The sequence below is a fragment of the Electrona antarctica genome, assembly GCF_951216825.1.
Source record: "Electrona antarctica genome assembly, chromosome: 6".
Lineage (NCBI taxonomy): Eukaryota > Metazoa > Chordata > Actinopteri > Myctophiformes > Myctophidae > Electrona > Electrona antarctica.
Genome location: NC_136811.1, coordinates 16,330,179 through 16,343,707, shown reverse-complemented (window position 1 = coordinate 16,343,707; position 13,529 = coordinate 16,330,179). Strand labels below are relative to the sequence as shown.

Below are 13,529 nucleotides of genomic sequence, written 5' to 3'. Positions count from 1 at the left end.
CATTGTTTTGTCGTGTCTTTATTATTTATTAGTCATTATTCATTTTCTATAATTAGACATAACGGTAAAAGTCTACACTGAAAAACACACCAGTGGATGACTGGATAGTGCATCACTCACATGGCCAGAGCCTGGAGTTGAATTTCTGCAGCACACAGTCTGCCATTAACTTTCTGTCTCTCTACGACGCTATGCTGTCTAAATAAAGCAAGCCAGCCAGACATAGTGATCTATGACGTCTATTGTCTATGACATATCTATAATGCATAAACTGCAAGTTTGTGCAAGGTTACATGCACTGACCAGAGACCCATTGGCTTCAATGACTTCCATGATGAACTTGAACATGATGAAATTTAATATTTCAAAAAGTATACAAAATGTTTACAAGATTAGCTCCAGGCAGAAGGACAGACCTTCTCATAGTTGGTACCGTGTCCTCCGTGAAAATTTATAAAAGGTTATGTAAGGTTTAGTAAGACATGAAAGGGAGTCTGCTAAGAGGATTGAAACGCCCAGAAAAGCACAATGGCTTGTTTACATTGGGGTCCTCCATTTTCAATTAATCAGAACACCATCAGCCTACAATATAGCCACTCAGTTTAAATGGGACACTGTTACCTACATTATTTCCATGTGTCTGACTTGGATAACGATAGACAACAGCTATGGAAAGACATCAGCATGTGGCATCACTCAGCAGCACAGTTGTAACGTTGTTTACATAGTTTTGGTGTACATGCTTTATATAATGTTTCCAGTTTGGAAATGTAACTATTAAACATATTGAATAGAAAGAACACCATTACTTTTCTATTGCATTTACACATTTACCTTTTTGTTAGTCTGTTATTGTCAACAACAAAGCCGTTTGCACATATTAACAAAGCTGTTTGCACATATTACAATTGGAAGTCTCTCTTGAGTCACCTTGTTTGACCTCTGGAGAGCACTCTGCAGCAGCAAAGCCACGTGGGATTGGCTGTTTCCGGAGCTGCTCTTACGGTTCAGAGGCATCACATTTCACTCGCTCTGCACACCAGGGAAATGACAGACTAAAATAGCTGCCTCGCACTGACCTACGACGAGATTGATTTCAAGAAGCTGTTTATTGATGTTCTCTGGAGGGGAGGGGAGGGGTAGGAGGATCATGTGTCGGGAGTGTGACATAAACCTATAGTATGTAATGTAGTTAACATGCAGATGAAGTTTACTGAGAATTATTCTGAATGATTGCATGGAAAAAGGGGCTACTGTCCTGTCATGGGGGCGTGAGGGGAGAGGAGGGGTGGTAAAAGGCTAGTTTAACTATTTCAATCTGTGCATCATATTTTTTCCAAGGGAGGGCAGCAAAGATCCTTGGAGTATATTTATGCAAACTCTTCCTGTCACATGACCGTCTGGGGCCTACTGGAGGAGGCCCTGTCACAGACACTTGCAAATACAGTGCTTTCTCTCGCGCTCTCTCTTTATCTCTGTCTGTCTGTCTGTCTCCATATCTGTTCCTCTGTCTTTCTCTCAGCTGACGGCAGCACTTCATGTCATACTCATAGTGACAGTAAAGTGAAGGATATGTCTACCATGGCTAACACTGCTGGATCCACAACTCCCAGCCCTCCAACAAGAGAAGAAGTGACCCTCAGAGAAGTCCAGGTCAACCTGCTGGAGTGTAAGGTCTGCTTTGAGAAGTTCAGCTCTCAGCAGAGCGAGCGCAGGCCCCAGAACCTTAATCCCTGTGGCCATGTGCTCTGCCTGGAATGCGTCCGTGCCCTGTCACACCCTCTCCTGAGGAAGCTGGAGTGCCCGTTCTGTCGGCGGCTGTGTGATGTTGACGCAACCTCCCCGTGCCGCGCCCTCAATGACCTCCAGGAGCTGCTGCTGTCCAAGTGCTGTCCCAGATCCCCTGTCCCCCACAGGGCGAAGGCAGGCAGCGGCTGGGCCGGGGGCCTGGGCTCCAGGGCTCTGCGTCTGTGCTCGGCATTTGGTGGCTGGGGGACGCTGATCAACCCGACGGGAATAGCCATGTTCGGCTCATCGGGAGCGACCGTGGTGGTGCACGACGGAGAACGTAGGCTGGTGGTCTTCGGTCCTCAAGGCAAGAAGTTGCACAGTTTTGGGCGGAGGGGACGAGGCATCGGAGAAATCTGCTACGCTCTGGATGTGGCAGTGACCTCCAGCGGTTACGTGGTGGTGACTGACGCAGGGGACAGCGCGGTGAAGGTCTTCACCTCTAGGGGAAGCCACGTGTTGACAGTTAATGATTCTTTCCAGCTGCCATGGGGTGTGGATACAGACGTCTATGGGCACATCCTGGTCTCCGACAACCAGGCTGGCTCCCTGTGGCAGGTCACAGTGGACTACGCTCGCGGCGAGACACTGACGAGCAAGGCCGTCCTTACCGAGCTGCAGCATCCCCGAGCAGTGGCCTGTTGCCGGGCGACGGGCCACGTAGTGGTAGTGGAACATCTGGATGGTGGTGCCACACTTCCTCCAGGGCAGCATCTCCAGCCCACCAGGTTGACGGTGTTTGATAAAGACTTCCGCCCACTTTGCCAGACCGACAGTTTTAGCCTGAGCCTGAGGTCAAAGGTGTGGCTGTGCGTGTCGGCGGTCGCCTTCGACAGGGAGGGAGACGTGATTGTGATCGACTCCCAGCAGGGGATGGTTTGGAGTCTGGGAAAGATCACGAGTGGCCTGGAACTCGTTCCCCTCGTAAGAGAGTCATTGGTGCATCCGGTTGGGTTGGTGGCATTGGCAACAGCACCAGGCGGCACGCTCGTCATTTTAGACGGCGGTGATCATGCAGTGAAGACTTATGCCTGATGTATGCTTTAGTTCAGTGGTTTTCAACTTTTTTTAATATATCAAGGCCCATTTCTTATTTGGCATTTGAACCACAGACTACCATTTGAAAACCCGGAACCCCCTCAAGGACCACTGATTGAAAACCACTGCTTAACTGACGGAAAAGCACAAAACACCTTTGTGCTACAAGGGATGAATCAGGCAGGACTTACTGCAGCTAAATGTGATGCTATACCTATGACATAATATGACATATGTGTGTAGACACATGGGACAAGTCCACATGACTTGCACAGGAGAGTAGGTGAAATCTATGGTATATGGGTGGTACAGTTGTGTTTCATATGAAATGCAGCTATATTTATCAGTACAGTAATTATGGTGTATGCTGGTATCAAGCATAGGCCTAATCATAGGCTGTGCAAATAATTGTCTGCTGGCCAGTGGCCAAGTTTTGTGGTTTTCAAAATGAGTGAATAAATCTTCTATACAATGCTGCTCATCTGACATGTCATGTCTATGAAAAATAAAGTATAATTCAACACAAGTGTGTGTGTGTGTGTGTGTGTGTGTGACTGTGAGAGAGAGAGAGAGAGATATGGAGCATGCTGCATGCATGCATCTTAATTAAAAGTTCCACTCACTGGTTTACTTTAGTTTATGCTGTGATGTAGGTTACATACATAACATGAACTTGTTGCAGGCTGGGACTGGGCTGTCTTTAAGTTTAACGTCCACACGGGTTTCCCCTCATGTAGGCTACGGTTCGCATCGGGAGATTTTTTTTCCCCCCTTTGGCACACTAGCCGTCCAGTCGGAGAGAGGAGGACACTAGCACGCAGTGGAGCTCCCAGTGGAAGATGGCGGTTATTGGGATGCTGTCTGGGGCTGGAATACACAGTTGGATGTGCACGAGAAGCCCGTTTGGATGGATATTATACTGACAATGAACGCATTTTTACCGTTTGTCCTCGAGGCCCGGACGTGTTCGGGGTTGTTTCGTTAGGGCGTTCTGCCTTTGATCCCTCGGCAGAAATCCGGGGCTTCTCGTCGGGGGGGTTTCGCAGACAGACTACAGCTATACGCGTTGATAGCTCGCTTGCATTATAGACAGACAAGGCAGGGGTGGGAGTCATTAAAGTGGACGAAAATGTCGGATACTAAGGTAAAAGTTGCAGTGAGAGTTCGGCCTATGAACCGCAGAGGTAAGTGCACAGTCAGTGAACATCAATGATGCTTGCCAGTTTCACTTGATGGGCCTTTGATTTGAGTATTAAGAGAAGGCTATCCTGGTCCTATATTCTCGTTCCCCGTTCGGGGAGTTTTCAAAGACATCATCCCAGTCCGCGACATGAAATATGGGCCATATAACTAAGACATTAGTAGTGTAGTTAAGTTTAGAGCGGTAAATCTATACCACAGGCTTTTAAAGGGAGATTTACGTACTTTCTCAGCAACATTTAACTTTTAAAAACAAACTTGTCTCCCGCAGAGATTGAATTGAATACAAAATGTGTCGTGGAGATGGAGGACAACCAGACAATCCTGCACCCTCCACCTTCAAACACAAAAGGAGAAAACAGGTAAACAGTGCGATTTTTACAATTATTATTTGTATTTTTTTGCTACAAATGTATAACCACCCAGAATGGGTACGTTGCTACTTTGTCATAACGTCGTTTCAACTTTGTGATGATGATTAGACAGCGCGTCTGGACTCTAGTCTGGAGAGAGAGAGGTTGTGATTTGAATGATGGACGAATTGCTCTAGTCTAGCCTCTAGTCTGCATGGAACGTTGGGCACGCCGGCACGGAACTTGTTTTGTATTATAAATGGTCAGCAAATGTTCAGTGTTTGATTGATTGTTTTTTATCACTGAAGTAGCCTAACAGAGTTAAGACTTAAGAGTGGTCAAATTAACGTTCATTTTAGTCATGATAAAGTAGCCTACTGTAACATACCTTTATTTGACCAGATAATGCTCAATATCCACTTGCTGAGCTCATCATTTGAATGTATACAGGGACTGAGTTTGGTTGTAGGTATGCTAAACCCATCAGTTTTCTTCACTGATCAAAAAGAACAAACTTATATGTTTTTGTCCCACCTTGAATATCAGTGCAAGGGATTATTGTAAGATATGAACCATATTAAGTGGTTCATAGCTGTCATCTACACTGCTAGTGCTAGTCCTGTCCTTGTATTCTTTATGACTATATTGTAACTGATGTGAACACTTAAGGCTACTTATTGTAACATTCAGCTTTAAGTCAATTCTATTCTTGCGCGTGCATGTCAAGTATCCTGCATGTGGTTGTGCGTGCACGCGTTCGTGTGCGTGTGTGCGCGCATTGGGGGCCACAACCATTCAGGTGTGCTGTGTGCAGTGCTACACACCCCGTCAGACCAGCATTCCTCTTAACAAGCTGTACTATACATTTACATCGCATCATAAAAGTGTTTGTACTACATTTAGTTTTTTGGTGTCAGGCACTGTAGGGGAAATGTAACCTACAGTAGTAGGTTGTCACAGTATGATGTTGGAGTAAAAGTTTCATCATCACCACCACGGCGCGCAGACAGACAGGTCTGTGTGCGTGCGTGCGCGCGCGCGTGTGTGTGTGTGTGTGCACGGCACACACGTGCGTGCGCTCGCGTGTGCTGCACTGCTGCATCGTGCGGCTTGCAGGATGAAGGAGGCTAAGCATCATCTAATGTTTCATGTCACACTGCTCGGGGTGTTGAAAGAAAGGGGCCTGGTGGCCCTTTATGGAGTCAACAGTCATAAAGAACGCAGTGGGGAACAATGGAAGTGTGCAGGTCAGCAGAATACCCTTCTACTGGCTATGTATGTGCTATACCTACTATGTGCTTCCACAGCGAGGGAAGGATGGACTGCCTCTCATGACACCTCAGCTGAACTATCATGTGCTCTATACATGTAATTGTATCAACACGTTTTTTTCCCTCTCTCTTTGGTATTGATACTCACAAAATGGTAAATGGTGCATTCGTATAGCACTTTTAACCGAAGCGCTTTTCATAGATTGTGCATTACATTCACCCATTCACACACACATTCATACACCGATGGCGGCGGAAACCATGCAAGGCACCAACCTGCACACCAGGAGCAATTAGGGGTTCAGAGCCTTGCTCAAGGACACTTCAACACTAACTCTGGGGGAGCCCGGGATAGAACCGGGAACCTCGTGGTTCCCATCCGGCTGCTCTACCGGCCACTCTGAATCACATACAAAGTATGAAATGAAATGTGAAATGATTACTATATTTACCCAGGGTATCTGGGCTAAGCTCAAGAACTTGTTTCCAGCCAGGCCCTGCTCATAGAACATTTCATCGTAGTGGTTCAATGCCTTGTTCAAGGGCACTTCAGCGGTGGTAATTTTAACGTGTCGGACCGCTGATTCGAACTGGCGACCTTCCGGTATCAAGACCGTTCCGCAATCCGTTCGGCCACCGCTGCAGGAGTAGTACGATTGGGAGGACATTTTCAATATGTGTGTAGTGACGCTCTAATGATGTCAACCTATTAAAAAAATATATTTGGAAATAAAATAGCCATTGTAGAGTCTAAAGTGTTGTGATTTGAGCTTGTAGATCACCTTCTATACTTGAAAACGTTTTTGAAAATGTTCGCCATGCCCAAAATATGGGTGCCAGCCAGGGTTAAAGTTGTTAATACTACTATGTGTTTTCACATTTCACCCAACAACGTATCCACAGGCGGTACTACAGCGGTGCACATGGTCTTGTGCTCTCCTCCTCACACAGTCACAGTCTGTCTCCCATGATTAAACAGCTGACCTGATTACCCATGGATGCAAATGCAGTCTTCAAGGATGCTCAGTTGGTCAAGGCATTGTTCCCATTGTCCTCGTGCAGCTCTCGGTTGTACCCGTGCTGTATTTCATGTGGCTTCTTCAATTGAATGTCCTCACAGTGACCTGACCAGTGACGTCTGGGCAATATATAAATATTAAATCATTTTCAGGATATGACTATAGATATTTCCTGGCCCAGCCTGTGTGCTTTCTGGTCTAGAGGGGTGGGTGCCGGTCGAAAACAGGCGGTGGATCCCATTGGTTCACAGATCTGAGCACCCCCTGCCCCCTCCTCCTCTCCCCTCCCCGGTAGAAAACAGTGGAGAGCACTGACGTCACCAAATTTGGAGCGACGCCCCCTGCTCTGTTAGCGAAAGACAAGGAAGTGGGCTTTCTATGACAGATCTTCCAATAGGGAATGCAAGGCTGATGTCACGGTAGGCTGTCACGCCTACCGGCGCCATTTTTGATTGTGATGGCCTACAAGCCCTACATATTAGATCTGCATCAAGTGTATAAATATAAAGTTGGTGTTTTATTGAGTGTTTAGTGCACAGTGCTAGAGCTCTTTCAGTTTGCCAAAATGGGATTTATTAAGCCTACTTGAGTACTTGTTGTGTGAGTAGGCTTCTCACCATAAACAAGGTCAGAATAAAGGGGATAAAAATATATATATATATATTTATATATAAATATGGTAAATGGTGCATTTATATAGCGCCTTTATCCAAGGCGCTTTACATAGATTGTGCATTACATTCACCCATTCACACACACATTCATACACTGATGGCGGCGGAAACCATGCAAGGTACCAACCAGCACATCAGGAGCAATTAGGGGTTCAGTGTCTTGCTCAAGGACACTTCGACACTAACTCTGGGGGAGCCTGGGATCGAACTGGTGACCTTGCGTTTACCATCTGGAAACTCTACCCCTGAGCCACCGCCGCCCGATTATCGTCACAATATTGTTGATATATCGAGGCATTTGGTCAAACATATTGTGATATTTGATATCGGACATGTCAGGTATTTTCTCATGGCCCAAAGCCAGTGTTTGTTAATCTGTAACAGTGTGTCTGCATAGCTACTTGTAATCAGCAGCCAACATTAAGTGGTAATGAGCTTGCAGCTCAAGCGGACAGGCACACACATTAACCATCGGAGCGGGAATTGCCACACAACAGCTCTGTTCCAGGCAATTAAGCAAATCACACTTAAAGCTAACATTCACAGAACAAGATAGAGAACAATGTAACAAAAAGGCCATTGTGGGTGAGAGGTCAACAAAATGACAATGACTCTGCCAAGTGTACATGGACAGAACAGTTGAGTCTACAATAAGGCTGCCGTTTAGAACGTGATCTTAGCTCTTTTCATTTCTATATTCTCTCTTGCTTCCTAGTCCTACTGAGTCATATGCAGCAACACAAATTCCTCAAGTCATGGTTCGATTTGAATGAAAGATTGTAACAACTTGTCTTTCTAGCGTTGTGTTGTACAGATATTATTGTTATAGACTTTGATGCACTCTTTAATGGATGCAAATAGAACAGGACAGGAACAGGAATTGGAACAGGAATTGGCTCCAGTGAAGATGTAACTGCTGTAGGCTATTGGTCCTGGGCCTGGTTTCCCCATCTCTTGAACGGCTGGCTGGGCTTTATCCAAGGTCATGTTGGGTACGTTGACTTTTTAGTGACGCCATAACATTGTATAGCTAACAGTTTCAATGGCTTTCCTATTCCGTTGTTGCAATTTGCAAGTAAATGCATAGTGGCTATCTTACATCTTCTGTATTATGACTGGAAAGGCATCTTGTTCTGCCAAGGATTGCATGACTTATATTTTGTTCATTCATTCCATGTTTTACACCATGTACACCAGCTTTGATGCGTTTCATTACTGTCATGTCTCTCGCCATTTCGGATTAGCTTGTCGGGATGAAAATTAATCGAGAGATTCGAGACATTTCCATGTCTCGATGTTTATGAAAAACAAATTGAGATGAACTTGAGGAAGCCTGCAAGAGCCTGTGAGTGGAAATTGCCACAGTTATTCTAAACCATGTAATTTCCCTCAGACCTCTTTGCAGTTAGTGGAACCACAGAAAGGGGGATACCCTGATCCCTAAGGCTTGGGCCTTAGCCTTGTTTGGAGGACACCTGTTCAAATGTGGCTGAAATATGTCGGGTTTAGTGGCTTATAGTGTGCCAAATATGGCCACGGGGCCAGAGTCATGAGAACTGTGTTTCTCATGGGAATACTTAGAAGGGGGAAGGTTGTTAAAGCTCTTTTTGTGTTGTGACTCCTTCTCAGGGATTAAGTCGGTAATGTGCTGATGACAAAACTGTGACTGTGATGGGTTTGAATCCATCTCTGGATCTGTGTTACATGTATCACATCACCTGGATCCTCTTCTTCCCGTCTCCTCTCACTGTTCTGTCAAAGTAAAGCATGGCTTAAAATAAATCTTTAAAAATATATGTTTTTGCTGATTAAAGTAGTGGTTTCTTACAGTAGACTGAGTTGTGTAATACGGGAGTAAAATGAGTCAAATATCAATACCACCTGTAATTTTGGACACAGCATTTAATAGATCATGCGTAACCTTTATACTGTAGTACATCTTAAGCTTTGAAAGATAATTTGCCTATTGCGTTCAATCAGCACATGTATTAACAGCTTAGTTTGGGCAGGAGTGGAAAAATAGGTCTTCGTTCTAGTTAAATACCGTTAGCGACGTGAACAAAGCCCTCTAGTGTGGAGTTTACATTAGGCCTATAGTATACACATTATACAGTTACATTGATTGCATGAGGAATAAAACATTGCATTGTATCCGTACTGCTTTTGAGGTTTTGCACGGACCACAGAGTCCCGTGTGAACATGTGAGAAATGTAAAGAATGTTAAGAAAGTGTATGGGCTTTCCTTTGATGGATTAGGAATATTACCCTTGATCTTTACACCATGTCTGGTGACTTTAATTGTAACCCCCTCCCCACATCAACTGTAATGTCATCGATGGGGTGGATGGGTGGAGGTGGGGTGAGCCGGTGAAGGTGACTGGAGGGTGACCACAGGTTTGAGTTTCCTTTCGCCCTCGAGCCTCCTCAGTGATGTTCACAGTCACATTTTTCTCGTCTCCTCTTACCTCTGTGGCGGGCTGGCACGAATGGCACATTCTGAAACGTGAATCTGGGAAAGCAATTTTGCTTTCGAGCGCCAGCCTCACTCACTCCTCAGAGGTTTAGACACAATGAGGGTCAGATGGGGGGGGGGGGGGGGGGGGGGGGGGGGGGGGGTTAGGTGTGGAGAAATACCTGAGGCTGACGTCTGTAGGGGAGGGGGGGATCAGAGCTGAGGCATCAGCATGATGAGGGAAATACCCCTTCGAGTCCAACACAATGGGGCTGAATTACATCTGTCATGTCTCGACGTGTCTGCCGATGAGATGAGCAACAGTTGAATTCAAGGCCATCGAGACTGTGAAAATGTCCTCTAACTGCGATTCATTCTTTACAAGCATCGCTGGCGATGGAACATAACAACTGAAAGCATTCAAGGAGACAGGGCGATGTTGTTCAGCAATTAGCTTGTGTTTGGTTTTCTTTGTACTACACAGCTATGTAGACAAACTATATGGTCCAGTAATTGTCTGTTTAACTGAGACACACTGGCTAATGAGCTGTAGAAGCACTGCTTTACAATGATGGAATGCTCAAACAATGCATGTGTTAAGTTGAGTTGAAACTACCTTTTCCTCCTCAACCCCAGCCCAGGGGTTTAAGACTGCTGGAAATAATTCAACAATAATTTTAGATTACAATGTGATTGTTGTTATTGTTATTGTTATTATTATTATTATTATTGTACACCAGTTTCAGTTGAAGATGAAAGTTTGAGTTCAGGGAGTTCAGGGATGAATAATGAAGTCTTGATAAACAGATGTAAATTTCATAATATTTAGTTTATACTTTTACCAATGGTTGATCAATTTACTCCATTGATCAATTTACTTAATTGGATCGTATTATTACAAAACGTAATAATCCTTTCATGTTCCTTCATCAGTCTGAATTGGATCATCACATTGGAAATGGCTCAAGCTCATGAGCCAACATGACTGCGGGCGTGTGTTTTTTTGATTTGTGTCTGTCCCGCGGTGCGCGCGTGAACGTGTGTGATTGTGTCCGTGATGTGTTTGTTTTCTGCAAGTGTGTGAGAGACAGACAGGGGCTGCATGTGCGTGTGTGCGTGCGTGCGTGTGCGTGTGATAATCAAACCTTTTAATTGTTTGGTTTTGGTCTTATTTTATTTTTTATACAGTAAAGTGCATTCTATTCTTGTGTGATCCTTAACAAACTCAACAAATTATTAGTATTGCCACCGCCACCTCCAATAATCATGACAGTAAGAGCAGCTATCTGCATTCTGCAGTGGAACCCCTGTTTTGTTGTTGGTAGTACCGTACTTGTGTCATTGTGGAGCATTTGCTATAGCAAAGTATAGATAGGCCTACACAGTAGTGTCATTGCTGTACATTGGTATCTGGAATGTGATGCTGTTGCTGCAGGGTGTGAACTATGGGTAGCATATCCATATAGTATCAAATAAATGGATGTCTTATAGCCCCCCCCCCCTCCCCCCCACACACCGACAATCACCACCACCAGCCCCCACTGGTGCGTGTGTGTAGCCTGCAAAATGCAGTTTGTTTTCACTTTTATACTAGGCATTGACAAGAAAAGTATTGATAGTGAAACATTTTAAAATATTCACAATACCTAATACCTTATATCAGTTGTTTTCAACCCTTTACATGTCAAGGTCCATTATTTATTCGGCATTTGAGCCACGGACCACCATTTGATGAGATTTAGCCTCTCAGACCCAAGACTCCATGCTGTATTGATGTGGTACCATAGGAGAGATAACAGGCAAACGTTGATCAAAATAACAATTCTTCTACATTCTGTAATTGCGTAGACGTCTTGTAAATTAAGTAATGCAGATGTTTAATAACTCTTGAGATTGTAAAATGAAACCAAATGGACCCATAAGGGTCCATTTGGTTTCATTTTAAACTCTCAAGAGTTAAAGATCTACAAGGGTCCATATGGTTACCAACTCTCCATCATTTAGCTGGGGACCACCTGGAACCCCCTCACGGACCGCTGGTGGTTCCCAGACCACTGGTTGAAAACCACTGCCTTATATGTATATCCTCCACTACACCACTGTCCAATCCATTATCCATCACTTGTCTTGTCTACTTTCACCGTTACGTGCTGGAATAAGATCCATGTCCTTTGCACTATAGTTCAATATGTATCTCCATAGAAATACCGTATACCCACTTCCTGGACTTCCCTTTTCACAGAAACTGAATGTTGTCAATGTTTTCATTGTAAAGCTCGGATCGGTTTAACTCAATTTTGTGGTAATGGGACAGCAAACTCCATTTGTGGAATAATGTTTTATTTCCCCTAGGCAGTGGCCGATATTGTCGCTGTCGGGCAGAAACCTCGTATCTCCATACTACATTGTCACACAGTCACCCCCAAATAATAATAATTGGGTAATAATTGAGTATAAAATAAAAAAAGCCAAATATCGGTCGACAACTGGCATACAATGAAGTATCGTATATAGGATTAGATCATGGGGATGTCTGTGTTCTTACGATTGTTTCCGTGCAGTCTCGCTGCCTGGTAGCGCTTGATGGCCTCCCGAGTCCCCACAGTACCATGAAGAATCCAATAAATCCGGACTGGCAGACTTCAGCAAATTCTGGATGATGTAATCAGGCGTAAGAAATCCTGAATGATTAGTTGAGTCGGTCATGGGATGTTTGACGGCCAGCGCGACAATGTGTATATACTACATAGCATGTTGACAGAGGCCTGGACTGTCTTGCAGACGACCTCCAACTCGGATCAGCTGGCTTGTTTGATCGTGTTCAGGAGCCACTGTCAACATTCAAGAGTCGACAGTTGTTGCTGGGCAGTCTCCTGTGGGCCAACATGGCAAGCGTCTCATTCTGATAACATCTACCGTCATTTTACACCATAAATCGCCTCCTTATCACCGATTCATGTACCCGGAAATTTGGGGGCTCCTAATTTATCTCCTCTGGCTCTGAACTGGCAACGCCATTTCCACTTCTGTAGGATTGCAAAATGATATTTTAGATCATTGAGGGTTTATTTATTTTTTTAGATTAAGTGATTTTGCCATTTGGCTTAATTTTTGCCATTGAGACCTGGAACGCATCTGTGTGACCATAGCTTTTAACTACTTTAACCATTAGTTTAAACTCTATTAGCTGCTCAAAAATAGCAGATCTACAAGCTCATAGCGCGGCACCGAGTACCGCACTACAAGCTTGTAGATCTGCTATTTTTGAAAAATCGTGAACACATCTTTAAATATATATTCTTTCACAGCATATATTCACAGCACATATTCTTCTGGGAGGTCCCTGCAACCAAATACTCTGAGATATAATTTTCGGGGTCCTTGACATGAAAATGTTTGAGACATAGAAACATAGGTTTTTCAGAAAACTGTTAGGATTTAGAAGACATTTGTAGAATCTGGATGGACTGGAGGGATGACCTACAGCAGAGAGGAGAGAGAGAGAGAGAGAGAGAGAGAGAGAGAGAGAGAGAGAGAGAGAGAGAGAGAGAGAGAGAGAGAGATGACATCAGAGGTCAGCAGCCAAGACGTTGCAGTTATGTAGTCTTGCCTGAGTAGAGCAGATAAACGTTTTAATGCCTAGAAGATTATGCTGGCTGACCATATATTTGAGCTGGTTATAATTCCAGGGTTCGTAGCATGTTCTTCCTCCATTTGCTAAGAAAGATCCTAC

General features: G+C 44.5%; 2 protein-coding genes across 7 annotated transcripts in view; both read left to right on the top strand.

Annotated features, from left to right (window-relative positions):
• The first annotated feature begins 1,491 nt into the window (after positions 1-1,491).
• Positions 1,492-3,259, top strand: LOC306924478 (E3 ubiquitin-protein ligase NHLRC1-like). The gene has a single exon (XM_079502996.1). It carries the CDS (start codon positions 1,573-1,575, stop codon positions 2,821-2,823), a length of 1,251 nt encoding a protein of 416 aa, XP_079359122.1. The 5' UTR covers positions 1,492-1,572; the 3' UTR covers positions 2,824-3,259.
• Positions 3,260-3,438: 179 nt separating this feature from the next.
• The window catches only part of kif13a (kinesin family member 13A), a 91,718-nt gene continuing 81,627 nt past the window's right edge, over positions 3,439-13,529 (top strand). For all 6 annotated transcript variants that reach the window (XM_079504338.1, XM_079504334.1, XM_079504336.1 and 3 more), the window contains exons 1-2: positions 3,439-4,010; positions 4,298-4,388. In XM_079504338.1, coding sequence (XP_079360464.1) covers positions 3,956-4,010; positions 4,298-4,388 — 146 coding nt within the window. In that variant the 5' untranslated portion in view covers positions 3,439-3,955. The remainder of the gene's footprint in view (positions 4,011-4,297; positions 4,389-13,529) is intronic.

Bases quoted from the DNA above. Each gene is read 5' to 3' on its own strand.
- LOC306924478 (XM_079502996.1), top strand. From the start codon at position 1,573: ATGTCTACCATGGCTAACACTGCTGGATCCACAACTCCCAGCCCTCCA.